At 35.5% G+C, this 25043-nt stretch overlaps 1 protein-coding gene across 1 annotated transcript; it reads left to right on the top strand.

Annotated features, from left to right (window-relative positions):
* The first annotated feature begins 16076 nt into the window (after positions 1 to 16076).
* LOC136818162 (atypical kinase COQ8B, mitochondrial-like) lies at positions 16077 to 19814 on the top strand. The gene is made up of 7 exons (XM_067074521.1): positions 16077 to 16419; positions 16639 to 16720; positions 17555 to 17648; positions 17806 to 17947; positions 18450 to 18623; positions 18809 to 18895; positions 19082 to 19814. The coding sequence occupies exons 1-7, from the start codon at positions 16282 to 16284 to the stop codon at positions 19355 to 19357; spliced, it is 993 nt and encodes a 330-aa protein (XP_066930622.1). The 5' UTR covers positions 16077 to 16281; the 3' UTR covers positions 19358 to 19814.
* The last annotated feature ends 5229 nt before the right edge of the window (positions 19815 to 25043 follow it).

Below are 25043 nucleotides of genomic sequence, written 5' to 3'. Positions count from 1 at the left end.
CTTCCTCTTTGGGAAGTTGACTGAATCTTGGCGAAGCTGTACGATCTGGAAGTCCGTTAACCCGTTTGGGTGTTAAGTTAATTTCCAGTTCGGCAGGATTCTTCCCATTTCTGATCGAGTTAGTGGCACAGACTGTTTAACAAACCAAGATGTCAGATTTATTGAAACTGCAAAAGCAAGAGAAACAGGTGGTCTTGCCAGTGTATTAGAATTGAAAGTAGGTGCCCGAATTTTAATTTGCAAGAATATTGACATTACTGATAGACTGGTTAACGGTCAAGTTGGAACAGTAATGGGATTTAAATATAACTCTGGTAATACCATACCAGGTGTCTATGTTAAACTTGATGATGTTCTAGCAGGCAAAAAAGGACCTAATTTAGATCATGTCTGTAGAGAAAATGATTGGATATTGATTGGAAGGGCAGAAGCCACTTTTAACACAAGAAAGGAAAAGAAAAATCAAAAGAAAAAGGAAAAACCTTTAATGGTTCGAAGAACTCAATTTCCTTATCCTGTGCATGTACAAGTCATAAAGTCCAAGGACTAACACTTCAATCAGCAGTAGTAAGTTTTGATCTATTATCGCAAAGATATTTCAATGAAGGTCAAATGTATTTTAGTCTATCCAGAGTAACAAACATAAATGGATTGTTTTTGACAGGTGAATACGATAGAAAAGCTATCCGTGCAAACAACGAGGCAGGACTTGAATTTCTTCTGCTTTGACTCCAGGCAAATATGTTCAAATTTCACTCCTTAATGTTCGCTCTTTGAAGAAACATGCAATTGACATTACAAAGTGTAAAACTCTTATGAGCAGTGACTTATTATGTCCTACTGAAACTCAATTGTCACCGTCAAGTGATACAAATGAAGTTGATCAAATACTTGGTGATTTCAATATTGAATACAACAACAATTCTGTTAATCGATTCCAAAATAATGAATGTTGTTTTAATTCTTCAATTTAAATTTTAGAATGTAATAGAGCGGCAGGTTAAACTTGTATCGAATTTTCAAAAGAAACCTTCAGTAACCGACCTATCAAACTTTTAATGTTGAACAAACCACCTGATTATTCAAGAAACAGTTTTCGTGAAGAATTGTTGGAACTTATATATATAATCAAAATAGACTTTCATCAAATTCTCGTGAATAAATAAATGTAAATAAATAAAATTCTGGATAACCCAGTCTCATCATAGAAAATACACTGCGTAAAAGTCATTGGAATACGCGATGTTATCTTAAGGATACTCTAGGAATTACACGGTAATACAGGGCGCGCAACCAAGTTGAACACAAGCTGTTCAACCTCGTAAATCGGACTCTTGTTGTACCATAGTTATCCAACCATGGATAACTTCGGAATCCCATCCGTACAACTTAAGAATCTAAGCGGGACAACCATGTTATAACTATAGAAAACATTTATCCTACCACGGATAACTTAGGAATCCAAGCGAGACAACCATGTTATAACTAGAAAACAGATTAGGTCAACTATATACAACTTTCTCTCGTGTCGAGTGATCAAACAGGATAACCCAGGTCAACTATGCTCAACCGTGTTTTAGTGGGCAGGACAACCAGATACAACGAGGAAATGGATTGGTCGAGTCTAAGGAACTTTTTTTATAAGAATAAAGCATTTCAGGTGTACTACCTAGTGTGCCAGTTTATGCTAATCAATCGAACATAGGATAATTTGGATGCTATTCTGGATTTTTCTCGTTGAATGCAACTTTACTTTGATAATCATTTGAGTAGGACACTGAGATAAAATTTAGTTTTTCAATTTTAGTAATAGTTCATTTCTTGAATTACTTTAGAAAGTATTATACATATTGTAGGCTAAATATTCTTACAAATATTAGTAGATAAATAAAAATTAGTCGATTAAAAATTCTTTAGAAAATATTTTACAGCCTGTAGGTTATATATTTTTACAAAATGTTAGTCAAAAAATAAATATCAAAATAATAAATAAAAAGGAAAAATTAGTCGAATAAAAATTCTCGTGGCACTTTGTGCGACGGCCGTCTCTCGGTTGGCGGCCCCGGTATTCTTGCGCGCTTCAATGAGTTCTTGTTTTGATTACAAGACTCGTCCAATTTTCTTTTCACAGCGACTACTTCATCTGTCAGCAACGGCACAGGTCGAGTATTTTATACTTCTTCTTCACCTTCACCCGCATCTTCTTTCTCCTCATCGGTCATGCATTCTGGCAACAGTTTGTTGATTATATTCCCCTCCTCCTCTGTTAGATTTTCTGCAATAGCAGTTGCTGCCACTTTCCGTTTGTTGAGTAGGTAGCTAAAAAAAAGAAAAATAGGTTATTATTAAAGAGTCACTTGAATTATTAAAATTGAATTGAATTAGTGTTCTAAGAGGAAAAACTTCACTACAATTACAAATCCCAACCATTTTAAGAAAAAGGAAAGAAATGTTCATGCAGGCCTCTCAGCCAAAATTTCCAAATTCTTTTATGATATTTTATGCTAATTTCAAATTTATTTAGTAATCCTATAAAATCAAAATTATTTGATCATGTACCGTCCAGAAAATAATTAAAAATGAAGAATTTTATAGCTCCTGAACACAGCATATTTTATATAAACACTCGCAAAGAAGAAGAACTAGAATTTTTGACACCCCTTTCTCATAGACCCGGTAGGACTTTCAGCTAGCTTGGATGAAACAAATTTGTTATTATATTTACTTCCTTTTCTTATTACCATTTATTTCTTTGTCTTCTGATGAGACGATGTTCATTCTGTGATAAGTTTTCTCCACACGTCTTTGACATTGCAGAGAATTGATGTTTCAGTTCTCTCCGCTGGGATCACAATACGTTTTTCGGTTTTCTGTCAAGAGAAACTGATAAAATTATACTCTACTTCTTAAACAAGATTATCAAAGAGATTGATTGCCCTTTTAAGAAAGAAAGAAATTATGTGTTTTAGACAGGTTATTCCAAACATAACTAAAAAAGTGTACTTACATGATCATTGCAGGGCCTCTTTAACATTATTGACGCATATTTATCGCCAAGTCTTTACTTCTTACCTTTGTTTCACACTTTGGCTTACTGTAAAGTTCGCGTGAAAGCATGTTACAAGATTTCGTGAAAATCAAGTCAGTCAAGTTCTTCCCCAGTTATTTCTGCAATTAAATCTCTTTTATTAAAGTTTTTCTGTAAGAGATTTAATTGGAATGCAATTGAATATATCATAATTTCTCCAAAATTATAAATGTGTTAACACACAGGGTCCCAAAGGGAATGGTGTTGTTTAGTTCAAACAGTNATAAGAATTTCTGTCCAACTATATTCACTCAGGAGATTTGGGTGGCAGAGCATGAGAAATGGGACAAGCTGGAGTTTTTACAAGCTCTTATTCGATTTGGTTGGTCGTTAAGATGTAGTAAAACAATTTTGCTACTTTTTCTAAAGAACGCTTCATCTCTATTACTTCAATTGACAAATTAAGTATCTTATAAAAACTCCAGCTCATCCCTGAGAAATAGATATATTTGTTCTATGATTTCTGAATGAGAGCTATAGTTCTTGCTAGAGTCTATTTTCACAGAAAATACATTATATCAGTGCTTTTAGTGTACTCTTTTGTACTACTTTTTTAATTTGCAATTTCCTTGTTTCACTACGTTCAGGCTATTTTGAAATTTTTTCAATGAACCTTGGGACTCTTATTCCCAAATCACCCTCCAAACCATGATATTACTATTATTATTATTTTTAACTTGATTTTTTTAAATATTATCCATTTCTGGTCTAGCCAAGCTAAAATTATCTTTGCTTAAAAATTAGGGGAGTCTTCCAAATCCCTATTTCGATTGAACCAATAAAAAATGAAACTTTTCAATGTTTCATTTTTTCCAACAACAGGGTTCGAATTATGGCTTCGCACTTCGCTCTTCGCAAAATGTGAAGTGAATTGTAGGTAGCAACCCAAAAAGATTTCCAAACTCAAAAATGTGAAGCTAAAACTTACAAGAAAACACTTTTTGCTACTTCATTCATTTGTGTGTCTATTGCTTTATAAACTCACTACTTCGCAGCTTTCTTCATTTTGTTTATCTTTTGCTTTTTATCAAGTCACTGTTTCGCAAATTTATTCCTTCGTTTATCTATTGCTTTATCAACTCACTATTTTGCAACTTTATCAACTCGCTACCTTGCAACTTTCTTCGTCCGTTTTTCTATTGCTTTCTATCAGCTCTATACATTGCTTCCTCTACAATCTCTTACTTTGCTTTTCTAAAGAAGTGCATTGAAAAATACTTCCGCATTTTTTTCCAAACAACATCGCAAAATACTAAAAATGCTTCGCAAACATTTGAAAAAAAATTTGCTTGCCCCGCTGTTTTTACCTCGCTTCGCTCGGAAGAATGGCGAAGCTCTTAAAATTTATAATTCGAACCCTGAACAATTCTTCAAAATGAAAATAGTTAAGATTTAAAGTTCTTCTTTTATTCAATGATTTTTTACGGCAATTCGTTGACAATCTAACTCTCGCATCAAATTTCCGCTTTCTTCAGAGAATTGAAGATGAGAAAAACTAAGCCTTAGGATCACGAATTGAAACAAATATATGGACGGTGGGATTTTACAGCCGCCCGTCGTGCAAAGCACACAGAGGCCACACAGGTGCCAAAAGAAGCGCCATGTGAATATAGCGTCGTAATGACGCTAAGCTGGGGAAAAATCGATATGTGAGTGGCCTCTTAGGAAATTTCCTAAATCTGACAGCCCTGCCTAAATCCGATGAGGTCTTTCAAAGATACAAACTAAAATGAAAACAAATCTTTCGCTGTGATGCAATATATAAATTTACTATTCCCTATTCCTAGGTTGAATAGGATGCAAGTCCGTCTTGATATCAAAATAGACTTGCATCAAATTCTCGTCAATAAATAAATGTAAATGTAAATAAATAAAATTCTGGATAACCCAGTCTCATCATAGAAAATAATATCTATTTTCTCCTTTTCAATGCATCATTACATAAGCCATCAATGCCCAAATTTTCATTGGCCATTACCTGTTCCATCAGAGACCTAACTGGTCGGCCTCTTCTGGTGTACTTGTCATCATTAAAAGTAAGCTTTTTGACATTTCGATTCACTTGCATACGGATTACATGAGCAACGTAATTGCGTTGCTGATTTTTAATAAATACACTCACATCCTTTGTGTCACAAATTTCATGTAAACGAACATTACTAATCATCATTCGAAAATCATTCTCCACTTCGTTTACGTGTTTCATGCCATTACGAATCATACGTCTAAGGAACATACGATATGTTGCATCAATGCGATCATATTGGTTCTGGGTGATATTCCAATTCTGACATGCATAGGTCAATCTACTACGAACGAAGCTGTTCAAGAATTTTACACGCGTTTTCAAGTTGATTTGAAAGTTTTGTAGTAAATTTGATAATTCATTAAACTTAACGGATGAAATTTGAATTCTGTGAATTATTTCGACGTTACCCGAATTTGGTTCCAAATAGTCTATATGGCAGCCAAGGTATTTGAATTTTTTAATATTTTTCAGCGGAGAGCCATCAATCGAAATTATGGTTGCTGGGTATTCATTTGTATTTGGGTTTTCATCGTTGATAATCATTGTCTCCGTTTAGAGGGTTTTATTGTCAAACCAATTTTTTGAATACAGAGTTCATAATATTCGCAGAATTGTTGAGACAGACGAGATTTGTGATAAACAGAACTAAGTCATCGGCATATCCACACCAGGGTAATGTGGAGGAGCCGTTCAAGTCAATATTTTGTTCTCTGAGTGTGTACCGTTCTTCCCTTGTCAAACTCCTGGGGTTGATACGATACTTGTGTTGGAAGAATTGGGTATTGGTAGATTTTTCGATAAATACGCGCATCACAAAGTCAATGAATAAATTGAAAAGGAAGGGGCTCTCTGGACCACCATGTCGGACACCCGAAGTTGTTTGAAATGTTTCGCCTTCATACGTCAGGCTTGTGTATGCATACAGTTTTTCAAGAATACTGATTAACATATGACGGTAACCTACCGTAATTCTTAAATACGTTATGTCGTTATGTCGAGCCTAAACTCGTTATCTTATATCGAAAAGCGTTATGTTTCATCCAAAAAGATTATGTTAGACAAAATATCCTGTAGATAAAAACATTCACGATGTTGAAACACTTTATATTGAACTAAAATAGCCCACATTATGTCGAAATACTTTATATGATCTCGAAAAACTTATCTCGATTTTTTGTTATCTCGATTTTGTTCAACTCAAAACGTTTTCATTATCTAAAAAAGCATTTTTTACGTCAATTTTCATTATTTAAAACGCTTTCATGATCTCAAAAACTTTATGTCGATTTTCATCATATTGCTCAATTTTTATATCTCAAAACTTTATGTCGATTTTTATTCAAAAGGTTTTTTATACTATCAAAACTTATGTCGATTTTCATTATTTCTCAAAAGGCTTTTCATGATCGCAAATAGCTTTATTTTCATTATTATGTCTAAAAACTTTATGTCGATTTTATGTTTAAAAAAAGTCGAGGTTTCATTATGTCAAAAAACTTTATGTCGATTTACATTATGTCTAAAAACTTTATGTCGATTTACGTTATGTCAAAAAACTTTATGTCGATTTTCATTATGTCAAAAAAATTTTCTCGACTTCTTTTGAGCGCCTCGATAATTATCGCCCCCGTGTACCACCCGCTTGTCGCCTTCGATTAACCTGCCGAGTCAGCATTAACATAAAATCAAAATGGTAGATAAGCTTTGAATTCTTCAGGATATAATGCACTGCGTGCTGTCAGGTTGTGGACGGCTGTGGTGGTGGAATCTTTTATACATTATGCGTTTGGTACCCTTACATTTTATAGTTTTTGTCACAATTTTTCACCTTAATGACTCAAAAAATGAATTCATGTATGGTATTTTGTAGCCGTTTGTTATTTCAATGTGAGGCCTTAAAATATTCAGACTACACTCTATGTCTTAATCCCCTGCCCTGGCCATGATCTTTAAAAAACAAAGAATTTAGTTACCCAAGTTTAGGTTCTCAATCCTTCAGTTGTAAAGTTTGTTATTATTATTTGTTTCATTCTGTAACGACCCCTGTATGGGGTTTTCTGTTGTACCGGTATGTTTGTATGACATGTTTTTGCTTTTTTTATCTTATCGGATCAGTCTACATTTTTTATCGGATCAACCTGCTTTTTTATGTTTATATATCAAATATAACCTACATACATACATTATAAAATTAATCGAACTTAATCGAGCAACAAAAGTTTGATTAATTTTTAGGGGTATATACTCACAGGATTAACCTGACGGTACATTTTCCCACTGTTCATTATACGATGTACATTTTTACGGCCACTAGAATCAGGTGACAGCCAGTCTAGGCCAGTGGGTGTATATGTGAAGTATTATTACTGTTAAAATCCACTGTACACCCAACACAGGTGTTTACACCAAAGCAAAATATGGTCTCTTTATAATCCACTGTTTATGACGAAGATGCCAGTTAAAAATAAACCCCCTATATATTTAAGAGGTTTCCAATGTCAGTCACCATTTCATTCATTAAAAAATGTTGTAGTTTGGTGGCTGACAATTAGAAAAGATCCTATTAATATTAATAAGATGAAGAGTTGAGCTTTCCAGTCACTGATATAATTTTCATAAATGGTGGCTTACTCCATGAAAAGATATCAGTTTTCAGTTCATGTACGGCTGCATAGCTGGTGGATTACGGTGTTTCTAGCCGCGGATACAGCCATAATCACCCATAATCATCCATGACCACCCATAATCACCCATAATCACCTATGATCAGCAATCGGCTACCCCATTGGCTGTTTTTTCGTATATAAAGGAATGCACTTGCTTGTAAAATCATTCTAATACACCTTTCCCGGGGTGTTGTTTGAGATATTACGTTTGAGTGTTTCCCTTAAATATAACTAAGATATAACTAGAAATAGAATTACATGAAAACAAGGCCTGGCTGTATGGAGGGCTGTAGAGGCCTCAATTGGTCCCACTGGGGAACTTTACCTGACTGCTTAGTCGGGCCTTGGGTAAGGTATAAATAGCCAGAAAAAGCACTCCAGGCATGCTCCACGTCCAGGGTTCGGGTCAAAGTCCCAATTTTTGACCAGGTTTTGATATTTTATGTGTTTTTTGGGTGTAGATTCCAAAAAAAGTGGTTCGAAGTCCTGAAAAGTCCTTTAGAACTCGTACCAGACCAGCTTGGAGTCCCCGGTGGGATGGAAATCAGTGAGACCTTTCTTAGTTTCTACAACTCGTGAACCACTTGGTGCTGACGTACACCTTCAGCCAAGTCTAAAAAATACTCTGAGGGGTCCCTATTGAGCTCTAGGCCAAGCCAAGCTAGCGAAGGTATGACATCCCTGAAAACTTTTATCAGCGAACGGCCAGAAGTTGGCCCAGTGGTATAAGGAGTTGGTTTCACGCACTAGGTATCCCCGGATCGAATCGGGTCGAGGTCACCTTTAAATTTTTTTATCCAGGTTTTGATATTTCATGTATTTTTGGGTGTAGATTCCGAAATAATAGGTCCGAACTCCTGAAAAGTTGATGGAAGGGCGCTACGGGACCGTAAAGGATCCGTACGGGACAGTAAATGACCCCCTCCCCTAGCGCCGGACTAGGTAGGTCTCACGACTTGAAACTTTCTGGAGACGTCAAGCATATTGAAGGAGGAAAGCTAGACTAGGGGAAAGCATGCTAATTTTCATCACTCCACTGTCGCCGGGCTATGGGCCGTGCAAGGTACGCTGCAGGACGTCCCCGTACGGACGATTGCCGGGCAGTACGGCGTTTTTAGCCGGTCAAATTTTCCGTGAGGTATAATTAATCTAGTTATATCTTAGTTATATCTATGGAAATAATCTATATCTAAGTAAGGGAAACACTCAAACATAAAATCCCAAACAACACCTCGGGAATGGTGTATTAGAATGATTTTATAAGCGAGTGCATTCCTTTATATACGAAAAAACAGCCAATGAGGTAGCCGATTGCTGATTATGGGTGATTATGGATGATTATGGGTGATTATGGCTGTATCCGCGGATTAGAAACACCGGGTGGATTACATTACATCTATTTTTTAAATAGCAATATCTCTGTTTTGAATTAAGAAAACTTAATTCTGTTTTTTTGTAACTGCTAGTAAAATGGTATAATTTTTCAATTTGGGTGTTTTTGGTGGCTAACAAGGACATAAAATGTACCAAAATGGTGGCTACCTAGCAAATTAGGGTAGTTAGCCTGTAAAAATTATTGAAATTAGCAGTTAAAGTTTTTTTCTTATAATAATTATTTTTGTCTTAAAAAATAATAAAATGTGCGCTATGGTGGCTGACGATACAAACTTATACTTATTATACAAATATATGTATACAGTTTTGCAAAGATAATTCCAATGTGTCCTCCTGCTTGAATAGAGAAAACTAATAAATTATATGTTTTCTTCAAATGTTAGCAGAATGGTGTAACTTTTCAATTGGTGGAGAAGCATTTAAAAAATGTACAAAAATGGTGGCAAATTAGCAAATCAGTCTGTGAAATTGAAATCAACATTAGAAGTCAAAGCTTCAAGAGGCAACAACTTTTGTCACCTCTGATTAGTTTAGTCAACAACTGTTTGTTCTGATCAATCTTGTTAAAAGATGCCTATATTGTAGTATTGAAAATATTTCCCAGCATTTCCGGCTTATTCTAAATTTTATATGATGCTAGTTCAGATGTTTGTTAACTTCCATTATCCACCAAATATGTCCTTTTTTCTTAATTTCTTTGAAAATTATTCCAAGAGATATTCAGTCTGTTTTTGTTGTTTTTCTCAAACCTCGCTCTTTTTGACTAGCATTAGAGACCATATTTTGCTATTTTACACAGTAAAAATATTTCCCATCGTACAAAACACTGCACATGGTATGGTGGTATTTAGAGGTTATAATTTACCCACTGTTGCTCAAACCTTAAAATACTGTACACAGTATGGTGAGGGTCAGGGTCACCGCTGGGGGTCTCTTATAATAGATGGTGCTAATCGATTGCAATCAATTAACTAAATATAATATTGTAATATTGATAATCGATACAATTGATTTGTTGATTAATTGATTATCTGTCGATTGTTATTCGGTTGCAAATTGATACTTCAATGGGATAAAATTTCGCGCATGAGGCTATCCGCGAAATTTCAGCATTTCGCGAGGACTAACTTTCGCGGATGAGCCATTTTCAAATATTTCGCGGGAATTTATTTCCGCGGATGACTGAATTTCAAATCAGTTTTTTCCTAAAAAAAGACAAAATTTCACTGATCGGACGTTTTTCAAAATTTTCGCGGGGATTTAATTTCGCGGATAGAGCCAATATTTTATCCCATTAAAGTAATGGATTTTATTGATTAGCACCGTCTTTAAAACCAGCAACAATTTGTGACAGAATTATTAACCTTCAACTGAAACATTTTTCGCAACAAAATTGTACCAAGAGACCATTTGTTTATTTTCTAAACATATAGATTAATAACAAGTTATAAAAATCATGGAAGAGATATTAGAAGGTTTGGGCTTACAAAAGTATACGGAAGCATTTAACAATGAAAAGATAACCCCCGATATTGTCGTTGGTCTTCCTGATTCAACTTTTACTTCCCTTGGAGTTGAAATAATTGGTGATCGAATCAGAATACGTGAGGCATGTCGTTTGCAAAATGATGATAGTGGAAGTAGTAGAAGAAGGGTCATTGAACGTAGGAATGATCTCTTTAATATTGGCAGAGGCAGATCGACAGGCAGGGGAAAGAGCAAAGTGAACAGAAGAATCAGAAACCATTCATCAAATGGGGATGTGGCTAGCAGTACCAGTCGTGGGAGATCATGTACCATAAACTTTTATTGCCTTTCCAGCAGATACGCCACTACAACCCCTGATTCGATGGAGAAAGTAATGCTACAAAAGGCAGGCCTTGGTTTGAAAAAACTAAAATGCCACTTGGGTGACAATGAGGAGGTTGTCTTGGAAAAACTCAAAGAACTTTACCCTGCTTTGAATCAAGGAGGTGGTATTGAATTATTGACCTGCCCTGCACATAGCAAAAACTTAACTGTCCTTGGTTGCCAAATGTCTGCCCAATCAATCAAGGAGTCAATTGGTGGTGGACAAGGAAGGGTTTACATTAGACCCATCCAAAAAAGTCTCGACACAGCTTCTCTGGACAGTGAAGAATCAAAACTAATGGAAAAATGCTTGAAATGTAGTACCAATGTACTACTGTCAAGAATGCGAAGTCATGTTATAATGTGTGGGGATGGAATGGAAATGGGTACGAGTGGTAGTGAAAATGAAATTTACAAGAGTGACGAAGATGAAAAAAATTCGAAAAATGATGAAAAAACTGACAGTGAAGAAGATTCGAAAAATGATGAAAAAACTGACAGTGAAGAAGATTCGAAAAAGGATGAAAAATCTGATAATGAAGAAGATTCGGCCTCCGATATAGTTATTGAAGGAGCCAAAATATTGCAAGCACCAAAGGCAGAAGTTGTAAAAGACATTGGTCTGGAAGTTACAAAAGTTCTAGGAAAAACAGACTCTCTAAATCCAGTTGAAATTTTGAGAGCTCTACAAAAACAAGAGGAAGAGCTTTAGAAATTCCTTCAGCTGACACTGCCATTCTAGGTGAAACCAATTTCATTCTTGTTAACCGTGCAGATCTTATCAAAACAACATTTGACGAGATTGGTTCCTTATTGGAAAAGGAAGACACAAACAAATTTCTTTTTCTGGAAGTGCAGTTTTATGGTGAGGTAAGATTTCCTCAACATTCAATACCTAAAGAGTAACGGTACATGGTACTGATTATTTCACCATGATGGTTAGAAGAACTTTTATTCTTTATGTAGGGGTCCAAATAGGGTCCACCATGGTTGTGCAACGTTAAAATCTTGGCAATTTTAAGGGTAGAAACTGCCATTTTAACCTATATTTTGATAGAATTTAACCCGGGGGGGGGGAGTACTTAGGCAAAAATGGGTGTCGGGTATGTGCGTGAAAATGTTTTGGCAATTTTAAGGGTAGAAACTGCCATTTTAACGATTTTAACCTACATTTTGATAGATTTAAACCCGGGGGGGGGGGGGGGGGGGGGGGTACTTAGGCAAAAATGGGTAGGGTTTTTCAACCTCCCAAAGTCTCTCTAAGGGTTACCAAAACAAAAAAAACAAGAAGTCAAAATCAGTCTCTCTTTCAAAGGGTCGGTTTTTTTCACAAACTCGGGTTAAAGAAAAGTCAAAAGTCAAAAAAGTGGGAAAATTAGAGAAATTTTTCGAAAATTGGAAAAATTCTTTTAAAAATCGAATTTCTTTGGCCCATTATAGAAATTTTTTGTGAAAAAGTCTCTCTAAGGGTAAGGGTCCAGAGGTTTGGCACGCACATACCCGACACCCATCAATCCTAGTACCCCCCCCCCCCGGGAATTTAAGAGATGAATTCGATAGAAAAATCCTTAACTTATTAACCAAACATTATTTTGCAAAAAAGTGAGGGGGCTACAAACACTTTTTTACTAATTTCCTGGTTCTTATTTTTAGCTTGCGGAAGATTTTGGAGGAGAAAAATTTCAATCTTATCATGAAAGCCATCAAGCAGAATTACTACACTGATGACGGTCTAAGAGAACAACTTCTATTTGATTGACGTTATTTTTGGTACGTTACTATATACCAGGTTCTTTTGTTGTTTTCCTGTCCCAAGCATAGTGTAATCTGATGTTGTTATTAAAGTGGAAGGAGAGTGAGGGATTTAAGAGGGGAGAGTACCTTAAAAGGATAACTTTGTGTGTGGACTTTTAATGAATAATTATCCTTTAAGGTGATTAACTTTCACGATTTTGGTGAATTTGGGCCATTTTCGTGAATTTAAATCCCCGCGAAATCTTTGATTTCATGCTATTTGCCCTAATCCCCTAAGTTAATGAAGAATTCATTCATATAAAAATCGGCAAATTAGCGAAATGGAGTTTGAACAAATCAGGCTGGCGGTCAATCAGGAATATCTTGAAACTTTGATGATAAATGATATTTCACTATTCATTAATAAATCAGCACTCAGCATCCTTCAAAACGGTGATATTCCCAGCTTCATCAACGAACACGGCTTAAAAGAAATTTTTACCTTTCCAAACCCAAAAGAAGGATACAAGGATATTAGAAAAGCATTTGAAGAGTTTGGTTTGTTACAGGTTAGTGATTTCAAACTCTTTCATTTTAAACCATTGTGTCACCTTGATTGAAAAGTTATCTTACTTTGTCAGCTTGGTATACATTTCTCACAAATCCACAGGAGTAGGCCAATTAGAGTTTCCAGGCCAGGGGCCAGTATAACTTATATATATACCGGGTGCGCCACAAAAAAGTTTCTCTCTTAGAAACTGATTTTCTCGAAATCGTTAAAATTTTAAAAGAATTATTCCTATTCCATTGGAAAGAAGAAAGATAAACTTAAATTTTGATGGGTCGTTTAATAAATTCGGTTCATTAGATCGTAAGTTATGCTCAATCGAATAAAAAAGTTACTTACCGAAAGTGCTCAAAAACGTTAAAAATTGACCTATCAAAATTTAATTTTAAATTAGCAATCGCAATAGGCTTTACAGGATTTCGAGAAAATCAGTTTCTAGGAGAGAAACTTTTTTGTGGCGCACCCGGTAGAATTACATTGAAGACACTCAAAAAATTACTAAATAAGGTGTATCGAAAACAAGATTGAGAATTAAAAATTTCAAACTGGACTTTACAGATGTCAAAGTACCAAAGTAAAGTCTCTTATTTTGCTGTGAAAAGCCTGTTTTTAGCCTATTTTTGTCCTATTTCAGTGTTTTCAAGAGTTGAGATTCCAACCCCCTATTTCGACACCCCCCTGTTTATTGAAGATTTTCGATATAAGGTTTACCGAGATATCAATTTTAAAAGGGTAAAACGATGTATGATTGAAATACATTGATTGATGATACTTTTTGTAATCTTATGACGTCCTTAAATCTTCCAAAAAATTCCCTCTTTTAGATTGCACGAGCCTGTCCTGTGTTTCTGCATATATTTCGATCGAATACGGGCTTCTTAACACACAAGAAGCTTATCAATCTTCTAAAACCAGATTTTGCCGAGGCTGGACAAAATAAAAGATTGTTTCAGGACTCTGTGTATTCCAAATTCGTGAAGTTTACTCGGGAAGTTGCCAGTAAGTTTTTATACACATCGCTACTTGTGAATGCTGACATACAACTTTTACTTGATGTAACTTGCTAGACTTAATTTTATGAGTTAATAACATTTACACACGGGGCTCCCGTTCACTCACGAAATATGCAGTTTCAGAATTAAATTTTACGGGGAGTTGAGGATATATTGTCTATGGGTAACGTGAAATTGTTCATGTCTGAGGCAGGCAAATTGATGCTTGTCTAGGGGTCGGAAATCTTTGGGGTAAATTCTGAGAGGAAGCTTCTTCTCCAATTCCTGCATACTTTTATTTCTGGAACAGCCTAATTAATGACCAACAGGTATTAATTTTAGGTCCTGAAAATTCACATCAAAGAATATCACCGATTTTTAAAACTGCATTGTAGAAACTACCTTAAGTGGATTAATTTTCGCGGTTTTCGTGATTTTTGGCTACCTTAAAGGAAGAAATTTTGGCGGAAAGAAAATTTGGCGGATTTGCGCCAAATTAAGTTCCCACCAAAATTTCTTTTTTCCGCCATCCGCCAAATTAAATTCCCGCCAAATTAAACTTTTTGAAAATACGATCTCTTTAAAGGTGTTTTTGCTATTTTTTTCGCTGTTTTGACGCCATTTTAAGGTTAAAATTTTCAGCAACCGCCAAATTAAATTCCCTCTGAAAAACCTTTTTGGCCATCCGCCAAATTAGATTCCCGCCAAAATTTCTTCCTTTAAGGTATTTTCCCGAAATTTAATCCTCCCAAAATATTTTATTTCATGCTTTTGGTCAAATCCCCCAGGAAAAATAAATTTTAAGTCAAAAACAGGAATTTGCGAAATTAAATAATTAAATTTTCGATTCGCAAAATTAGGTCCATGCGAGAATAGACCTTTCCTGAAACCCTCAAGAAAATTACTTTCTGTAAACTGTAAATTTTGAACATTCCAACACAACATTTTAGTTTGTTTTAGTCTGAAAAAACATCCCTGAAAATTTCAAGAGATTTCATCAACTAGATCAAAAGATATTTCACTTTCGTTTTCTGTCAAGTGCCTCTTATTTTTGTAGATACCGTTAATCTTCTACACTCCGCCTCGTTTTCATGAAAACACGTATTTTTAAACCTCTTTTATTAAAGAACGAGAAATTCTTTTGTATATGCTACATGTTAAAGAAAAAATATTTGTGAATTTCACAATTTGAATTTTGAAATGACGTCATGTTTTGATTACGGGCCTATTTGTTTCACTTACTATAAATGCTGTAGATGCTATTTGCTAAAAGTGCTATGAAATTCCATGAAAACTTTGAAAATGATAGTAAATATTGCAAGTTTTGTTGTCTGCCATCTTTATGATCCCTGGTTGTACTTTGAATTTTGAAAAGTAATTTTCAATCCACTGTTTATTTACGGTTGTGTGACCACCATCCTGCCATTATGAAAACAACTGCTATTTTGATTTCAGATATAGACCCGTGCGTGGAGCAAGCTACAGTTTCAGCTCTTCACTTCTCTAATTTTATTGGTTTAAAATCGGCAATCAGGCTAAGAAAGTATCATCCAGTCTAATTTTAGATGCAATTTTTACTGTGAAGAAATTGCAAACTTTGCTTTGCTTGCAGAAGGTTGATGTTTTTACTATTTTTGCTAAAAGGGAGTTTGCAAGTTTATTTACAAAAAGTGCTACAGATCTGGACAGAAAAAATTGAATCGAGTGCACTTGTAGTAAACATAGCAAAAATAGTGATGAAACAAATAGGCCCCAAAACTGGGATTGACTGAAAATTAATTTTTTGGAAGACTCTTTTTCAAAAATTGTCAAGGTGCCTCTGGTTTTGGCTTTAAGTGTTGCTTTATTGTTATAATTGTCAAATTATCCTGAATTATCATCCAATGAGGACAAGCAAATGTCAATCAAAAATAATAAATTGTGTCTAGAAATACTGTTTTTCTTGTTGGTTTCAGGAAATGATGGCAGCTGAACTTGGTGAGAATTGGCAAGAGAAGTTTGAAACTTTTGACGTTAAACCATTTGCTGCAGCTTCTATTGGACAAGTTCATCAAGCGGTTACAAAAGATGGACAAACTGTTGCACTCAAAATTCAGGTGAGTTTAAAGTATGATATATTATAAATGCCATTCTCTGATATGCAAATCTTCATTCATAGGATGGAATTGTCATAATATTATTTTGATTAAAGATTTTTTGAAGGACATGGGAAGATTCATAAAATAATCCTTTGATTAAATCTTTTGTTCCTGAATGATTAAAAGGTGACTTTAGATGAAATGTTTAACTTTTATTTCTGTTTTTTCTCTCTTTAGTACCCAGGAGTAGCAGAAAGTATTGATAGTGATGTCGATGCACTTCTCTCTATCTTGGCCTTCTCAAAGATTCTCCCGGACGGTATGCAATGTTCAATCTGAAACAATAAAATTCATAAAAGATATGATTCATCCAACTGTTTGTTTTGAATTATCTTTTCAACAGTATATGATGGATTAGAATTAAAGCATTCATTGAAAAATGGCAAACAAAACAAAGATTACTTTAGGCGCGTACAAACTTTCGTGAGCAGAAACTTTTGCGAGGACGAGAAATCGCGAAATTCACGACATTTACTTTCGCAAATTTTCACATGAAAAAATGGCTTAGAGGGACAAATACTTCTTGGATTGGCTCGAAACGTTTGTCCTTTAATTTATTAGTCTTTTAACAGACTAAAAAGTTTTAAGTTTTACTGATTTTTATTTTGTCAAGAATTTTTCGCGTGCATAAACTTTCGCGAATGGCCCTTCCTAGAATTTTAAAAAACATTTACTTTCTCGAAAAGGGCCAAAATTCGCGAAAATCGCCAGTTTCTGCTCGCGAAAGTTTGTATGCCTAAAGTAGTGCACACTTGAAGTGAATGAACGATGTTTTGCTGACAAGCAATATTTCCTTGAGTGATTCCTGTGTCGATATTCTTGCTTGCAACGAAACAACATTTTCTCGAAAGTTTCTTGAAATATTTTCTTGAAAGCAATGGATACTTCCTCAAAGTTATTCAGAGGTTAGTGAGCTGATGGAACTTAAATACTGTTTTGAAGTACGGTAATGGAAAAATTATCATTTTGGTAAGAACTAATTGTGGCAAATTGGGCAAGTTTGAAAATTGTTGCCTCGCTAAATAAAGCTTGTAGCCGCCAAAAATTAGTTCCCTCAAAGTATTTAACTTTTTGCTTGTCCTTCCACCTTTAGGACTCTTCTTAGAAGAAGCAGCCACTGTGGCACGTAAAGAACTTTCATGGGAAGTGGATTACTACAGAGAAGCTGAATGTGCCATGAAGTTCAAGTAAGTGGAAAACCATGTTTAGGATCTGACTAAGGAAAATAGATGATGTGAATCCCTGATGCTTTACCCAAAGAACCGTATACAAGAGTTTTATGCGATGGAATAGATACGTATAGTTACAGGGGAGTAAAATCTTAACAAACTTTACTTATTCTAGGGAGCTTTTGAAAGACGAAGATGAATACTTTATTGCACAGTATTTCCCTGAAGTGTCATCCAAAAAAGTTTTAGCAACAGAGCTCATTCAGGGCGTTCCTCTAGATGCTGTCGCGGAGATGGACCAAGAAACTAGAAACAAGGTATACTTTTTCTTACGACAAGAGATCATAAAGAAATTCCTCAAACCTCAACCAGCCACCTAGATGGTTTTTAAGATCATTCAGTAAATTCCTTTTTTAGCGTTTTTCAACATTAGTCATAAAGTCAAACAAGAGTTGTCTTAAATAATTGACAGTTCAAACAAAAAGGTTGAATGGGCTCTTCCAGAAAAAAACCATTCATGGGGGGGGTGGAGGATATATTGTCCAGGGGTATTGAAAAAACCCTGAAAAACTGCCATGTCCATGGGGTGAATCTGATGTCCAGGGGTAAATATTTGTGTCCAGGGGGTCAATTTGATGCTTGTCCAGGGGTGAAACACGTGTCCAGGGGGTGAAAAATCGAAATGTCCAGGGGTAGATCAAAGACAAAATAATATATCCTCCACCCCCCATGAACGAATTTTTTCTGGAAGAGCCCAATGTAACTTTGTTATGTAAAGTAAATCCTCAGTTATGTTTCACACTCCCTTTATCTTAACAGGTTGCTCACAGTGTACTGAAGTTGTGCTTGAAAGAGCTATTCGAATTGAAACTAATGCAAACCGATCCGAACTGGTCAAACTTCTTGTACAATAAAGAGACCGACCAACTCTGTCTTCTTGATTTTGGTGCCACTCGTGAATACGCTCCCAACTTTGTGGATAATTATATCGAGGTTTGTCGTTCTTGGTTCAGTTTTGTGCATCGAAGTTTGCCAATTTAGATAATATACTAAAGGGAGGTCTTATGTTGTTAAAAGTTTAAAACGAAAAATATGCGTGATAATTTTAGCATGGCTATTTATGAAAAACTTTTTTCAACCACACTTTCAACTTTCGATTTCTTTTTCTTTCCGTTCAGGTCATTCATTCTGCAGCTACTGGCAATCGTGAAGGCGTCAGTAATGGCTTAACTGCCCTCGGATTTCAAACAGGCTATGAAACACAAGTAACTCTTTAACTCAACTTCACTTTTATGATTTAAAATTAAGAAGCTTCCAGATTATTTCATTCCTTCTTAATTTATGCGTTTTCCCCAGTATATCTTTTAAAAACCTTTCTACAGCGCTTTCAACAATTTCATTCGACATTTTCATCCTACATATTTTTCAACCATTATATTCAACATTTCCAGGCTTTCATCGATGCAAATGTTGATGCAGTGACCATCCTAGGCGAACCGTTCCGCGTCAATGAACCTTTCGATTTCACACAACAAGACATCACCAACAAGATCCGCGACCTGATTCCCGTCATGATGCGGCACCGGTTGACTCCTCCTCCCGAAGAGTCATACTCCCTTCACCGTAAACTATCTGGCGCATTTTTATTGTCAACAAAACTGAAAGCTAAAATCAATTGTTATGACTTATTTCATGAGACTTACTTGAACTACGAAAAGTCTACGTGATTGGTTTGATAAAGATTATATTTTTATACACAGTTGAGTGGAAACGGTTGGCTCTTGGTTGAATCTTAAAGACTCCCTCGTTCGTTGAGGTCTCGCTAGTGCCGCTAACAGCTCCAAGGCTAAATGGACTATAACAGGAAATGAAAAACTGACAAATATTCTAACGGCTGGTGCGAAGACTATAGTCGAAAGATGTTTGGAAAGGTACACGAGTACTTAATTCAATTACAGTTCTAGATGAGCTGCAGTTGGCTGGAACAAATACTTTAAATTTAAAAAAACATTGTAAAAAAAAGTAGCCAACGAACTGAAAAGAAACGATTGGATTTCTCATAATTGAGTGAATTTGTACATATTCTTATAGTATACTACAATATATTTATACTTTATCAATTTTTTTTTAGAATAATGTGATGTAATCAAATTTACAAATGTTCCGAAATTTTATTTGATATGAGATATTTGTTTCCTTCATCACAATATACTCTTTTAGGTGCCAAATAAACGGCCCCCCCCCCCCCCCCCCCGCTTGTTAATTTTTCGAAAATTTTCCAACCACCCCGGACCTTATTAGGACCCCCGTTTATTAATTTTAAAGAATATTTTCAGCTGTCAAAGAGAAGGACCCTTATTTTGCTCTAAATAGCCTGATTTTAGCCTATATTTACCTTATTTTGGGTTTTCATAAGTAAAATTTCCAACCCCCCGGCAATACACGGGTTTCGAATTAAATTTTTGCTTAGCTTTAGCTTTGATCCCATGTAAATTTGCACGAAAAATATCAAGTAAACAGAACGAAAATTGGCCGTGTATCAAGCAATTTTAGCTCATTTTTCCATTTTGACAGACTTTATGGGTCATTATGAAAACAAAAAACATTAAAATAAAAAGTCAATCGTTTAATCATATTTCTTTTATTGAATTTAAAATAGAAAAACATCTTTTGAATGAACACCTGGCTTTCAAAAGAGAAGAAAGGAAATCTATCAACCTTTTATAAGGCATTTCCCCTTATCGCTCCTTTTATTTACTTGATTTTTTCTCTCGCGCCAGATTTAATTCGAAACCCGTGTATTAGGTCTCCCCCGTTTATTAAGATCTCGAAAATTTTCCAACCCCCCCCCCCCCGTTTATTCGAACCCCCCCGTTTATTTGGCACTACAAAACTTCTACTCGATTTAATCAACATCTTGACAATTTAGAATTAAAGTTTACAGTCAAGGGAATTACTGGAAACCTTCCCTACCTTTGTCTTGTTTAAGTATCAATGGATCAATCCACACTGTAGCGGCCAATTTTTTCACTTCTATGAAGTAAATGGGGTGTTAAAACTATCTTTGCTTTATGTTGGTTTACTTTTCATAAGTATTAATGTCAATGACCTATAAACAAAACTCTTATGTAAGACAATATCTAATACATTCCTTTTTACACATTTTGTCAAACTTATCAGCGTACAAGTGTGGTAAGAAGGAAGCGTTGTAACAATGTTGATCTCGTCAGCGCCTCCTTTTTTGAATAGTTTTCACGAAACGAAGTTTTAAATTTTTGGTTGAATTTCAAGAATTTACGATCCTTTGAACAATTTTTTATCTTCGCAATTTCGAGCCTTATGGAGACTGAATTGTTTTTAAGGTACTTTAACAGCAAACAGAAACAGCTCAATTTTTTGCTTTTTTTATCTCCAGCTAGAAATAGAGAGCTGTCCCCTTGAAATAAAAAGATTGCTCACTGGCGTTAGAACAGATACTTTCCTTTTTATCTCCAGCTGGAAATAAAGAGCTGTTCCTGTGGAGTTAAAGAAGTTACAAAGTTGCTCCTGGCAAATCGGAACAGCTAATTTAAGGAACAAAGCAAAAACTTCTTTTGCAGAGCTGTTCCTGGCAATGTGGGACTTTTTCTAGAAAAAATTTACTTTTACAGCTGGAAATTTGGAGCTGTTCCGCAGGGCCGGCGAACCCGGGGGGGGGGGGGCTAGGGGGGTTGTAGCCCCCCGCACTTTTTCAACAAAAAAAAAGAGAGGGTGAGATAGAGAAAAAAAGAATTGGTCAACAATGAAGGCAAAACGGTTTAACAATCTTTCTTTGCTCCATATCCATAAAAATCTAACGGATAAACTTGATTTAGATGAAGTTGGTAGAGAGTTTGTGTCGACTCGAGAACATCGCTTTAAATACTATGGACAATTTTAATTTTTATTACTGTCTGTTAAAGCATACCCTCAATCTACTTTTACTTATGAATTTTGAACATGTAAAAGTCCGCTTTATTTAGTTTCATTTTGTTATTATATAGTATATTCTTTGCTGATTATCAGTATAAAAAAACGCCTATTTTCTTTGATTTTTTCATTCCAGTAACTTCATAAAAATTAAATTTAGACCACTTCTAGGCCAATGTAGAGTACCATAATTTCAAAAATTTTCCGACCCGTCGGCCCCAAGCATGGTGGGGCCTCCTTAGTCAGTAAATCATTTAGCCCCCTCACTTTTAAAACCGATTCGCCGGCCCTGTTCTGAAGAAGCTAAATATGTTAACTTTTTAGAAATATTCTCCTAGCTGGCAAATCGGAACAGCTAAGCAGCCACCGGGGCAAAAAGGCGAAAATTTCGCCTTTTTGCCCCGGTGGCTGCTTCTGGAAACTTTCAGACCTTTCAAGAGTCCTGATCCGCGAAAGGCGCGGGAAAAAATGGGGAAAAATACGTACCACCATTGAAGTATTTTCATTATTTAAGCAACTAGGAAAATTCAGTCTGGTGTCACTTAATTGATCAATTCTTCAAGATCGAAGATGGCGCAGTTTTGTAGGAAAATGTTTTAAAATGATTTTTTTTACAACTACTACTTCGTTGATTCTACAATTGTAAGTTCAAATTTCAGGTAAGAGTTTCCAACATCATAGTGGTTTAGTACATTTATATAATATAAAAAGTACCTCACCTCACACAGTTCTAAGATTATAGAGCTTGGTGCAGGTAGATTAGTCTGACACAGAAAATGTTATAAACAGTCTGTGTGTGAACCCTTGTTGACAGACTTTCTAAACTTATGGAAACCCAGGCAAACAGGGATCCTTGACAAAAAACTTTCCAATTTTTTATCGGCATATTGCAGTTAGGAACATTTGGCGACTTCCTGCACGCGGCCGCAATAAAAAAAATCATAACATCACTCATTAAATTATAAGCGTTGGTGTCTTTTCGCACTTTTTTAGCATAGACGATGTAGCAAACATAATAGTAACCAGACGGTGTCAATCGCAGGTCAATCGAACGAATCGGAAGCCGAATCAATTGAATTGAACACAATTGAATACAATTTGAATAATTGCAATTCGATTGTCCACGTGCGTTTGGTTTGGGAACGCGAAACACGAACGCGAACTACCCATGTCTAAACTTTTCAATATATCTCCAGAACTAACAGATATTTTGAAATTCTGTAAAAAGGTGTAAGTTCCTGAATAGTTTTACTATGTTCTGTGAAAAAATCATAACCATCAGTCAAATACTCGTTCATCTATTTAAGATTGAAGACAAAAATTTGCGAAGAAAAATAAACCTTGAGCACAAAATGCTTTTTTAAACAATTTGTTCCACCAAAAAACAAATAACTTTTACAGACTTACCTTCCCCAAACATTGAAGAAGCCTCTACTGATTAAATTAAATGAGATAAGATAAGATAATATAAAACCTTACAGTAAAATCAACCAGAATTTACAACCTCTCGTACACAAAGCAAAAGACGTGCTTTTCTCGCCGCCATCTTGTTTTAGAATGAGAATTCTAGAGAATTCCATTCGGAATTTTTTTCATCCAATCAGATCGCGAGATTTCACTTTCGCTTTCTCTAGTCCAATAAGACTGCGGGATTTGAGTCATGTGACATCTCTATTAAAAAACCCGCGCGAATTAAAATAGAAATACAGGGGGTCACACTACTGGCTACAGGAACTGAAAGCAAGTAATTAAGGCCAATATTTTTGGTTTTTCTGAAGGACAAAAGGTATAGGAAGCTTTACTGAAAGAGGGATAAGGCTGGGACAATCTATTTAAAAGATATGGACAAAAAAAGGCACTTTTTTGGGTGATAATTAAGATTTTACTTAGAAACTTTAATTCTCTTACCCCCGTCTTGCGCTCCCCCTGATATGAGCAAGGGAACCATGTTGCCCACCCCTACTGAAAATTTCAGATAAAAACAAACAAGGAATTAATTCCTGTAACTCGAAGAAAATTGGAAAAAGCTGGTTTGTGACTGTTTCTGATCCTAAAGTGCTATTTTTTGGTAAAAGCTATGCAATTTATGTATGGATTTCCAAAATCAATTTTTGTTTTGGATTTCGTCATTTTATCCTACGCAAACGCACATGACTTTTTAGAAAGAAAATACACAATAGACAACATTTTTCGTCTATTGAAGCATTTTTCGTCTATTGAAACGAAAATTTATATAATTGGCTTTCGTAGAACACGATGCAAGAGGAATTTCCAAATACAGTCTCCTTTCGCCCTCTAAATTTATTGCAATGCCCGATTACATTTTTCAAATCTTCGAAGCCATATTTCTCCCATATATATTCTCAAAACAGAATAGAAAAAGACATTGTTTAAGTGAAGAATGAGAGACAATTAAACAAACTATTAACAAAAAGTTCATCAATCAAATCCACTATAAATCAGCCTTTTAATTTACTTCAATAAAAAGCTTTTAGGATACTCTTTAGGGTTCTATCTTTGAGATACTGTTTCTTGATAAAAACTACTTGACAAATCAAGGTGAAATTTTTAGAATCTTATTTTCTTGCATGATAGATCATTTGGTCGAAAAGATTAAACATTCCATCCTCTCATCTTTTCATAGTTTGCAGAGGGGTATGAACCCCCCTAGGTTTATTTCATCCCCCCTATATACCCATCCCCCCCTTTTGTAATGAAATCTTATCCCCCCTTTTTTTTTACAGAAAATCCGTTTCGAAGGAAACTCGCTTTCCCACCTACCAGCAAAATTATCAACAAGAAAGAGTATGAAGTATTATAGTCACGAGCCAACAATGACAGAATATAACTAGCGTTTTTCATTAATCTTGATCATTTTAAAATCTAATCTAAAATGTGTGTGTTCTGTTGAAACCCCCCCTTTTTTATTGATCCCCCCCTACATTCCCATCCCCCCTAGTTTTTCGGCAGATCTCGGTACCCCCCCTACAAAGGCCCTCCAGAAAGTTGGCATCCCCCCCTATTAAAAAGGGGGGGGTGCAAACTATGCTTTTGCTGACGACACAAGACTTATGAAGGCAATATCTTGCGCTGCAGATGTGAGTCTCCTTCAAGATGATCTAGACGTTGTCTATGACATCCATCAACAATATGGAGCTCAATGGAAAAAAGTTTGAACACATTGCATACGGAAAAAATGAACAACTGAAAGTACACTCAGTCTACAAATCAGATGTACAGCAGCCAATCGAAATAAAAAGTGCTGTGAAAGACCTGGGTATCTTGCTATCAAACAACCTGTCATATGAAATGCACATTCAAACGATCACTGACAGAGTCAAGGGTATAAGTGCCTGGATATACAGAACCTTCAAGTCCAGAGATAAATCAGTAATGATCACTCTTTGGAAGACATTGGTACTTCAACATCTGGAATACTGCTCCCAGCTATGGTCTCCTACAAAG

This window comes from Clytia hemisphaerica, unplaced genomic scaffold (assembly GCF_902728285.1).
Source record: "Clytia hemisphaerica strain Z4C2 unplaced genomic scaffold, Clytia hemisphaerica genome assembly, whole genome shotgun sequence".
In the NCBI taxonomy this organism is placed as follows: domain Eukaryota; kingdom Metazoa; phylum Cnidaria; class Hydrozoa; order Leptothecata; family Clytiidae; genus Clytia; species Clytia hemisphaerica.
The sequence above is the reverse complement of the archived record's forward strand: the minus strand, read 5'-3'. Positions and strand labels throughout refer to the sequence as shown.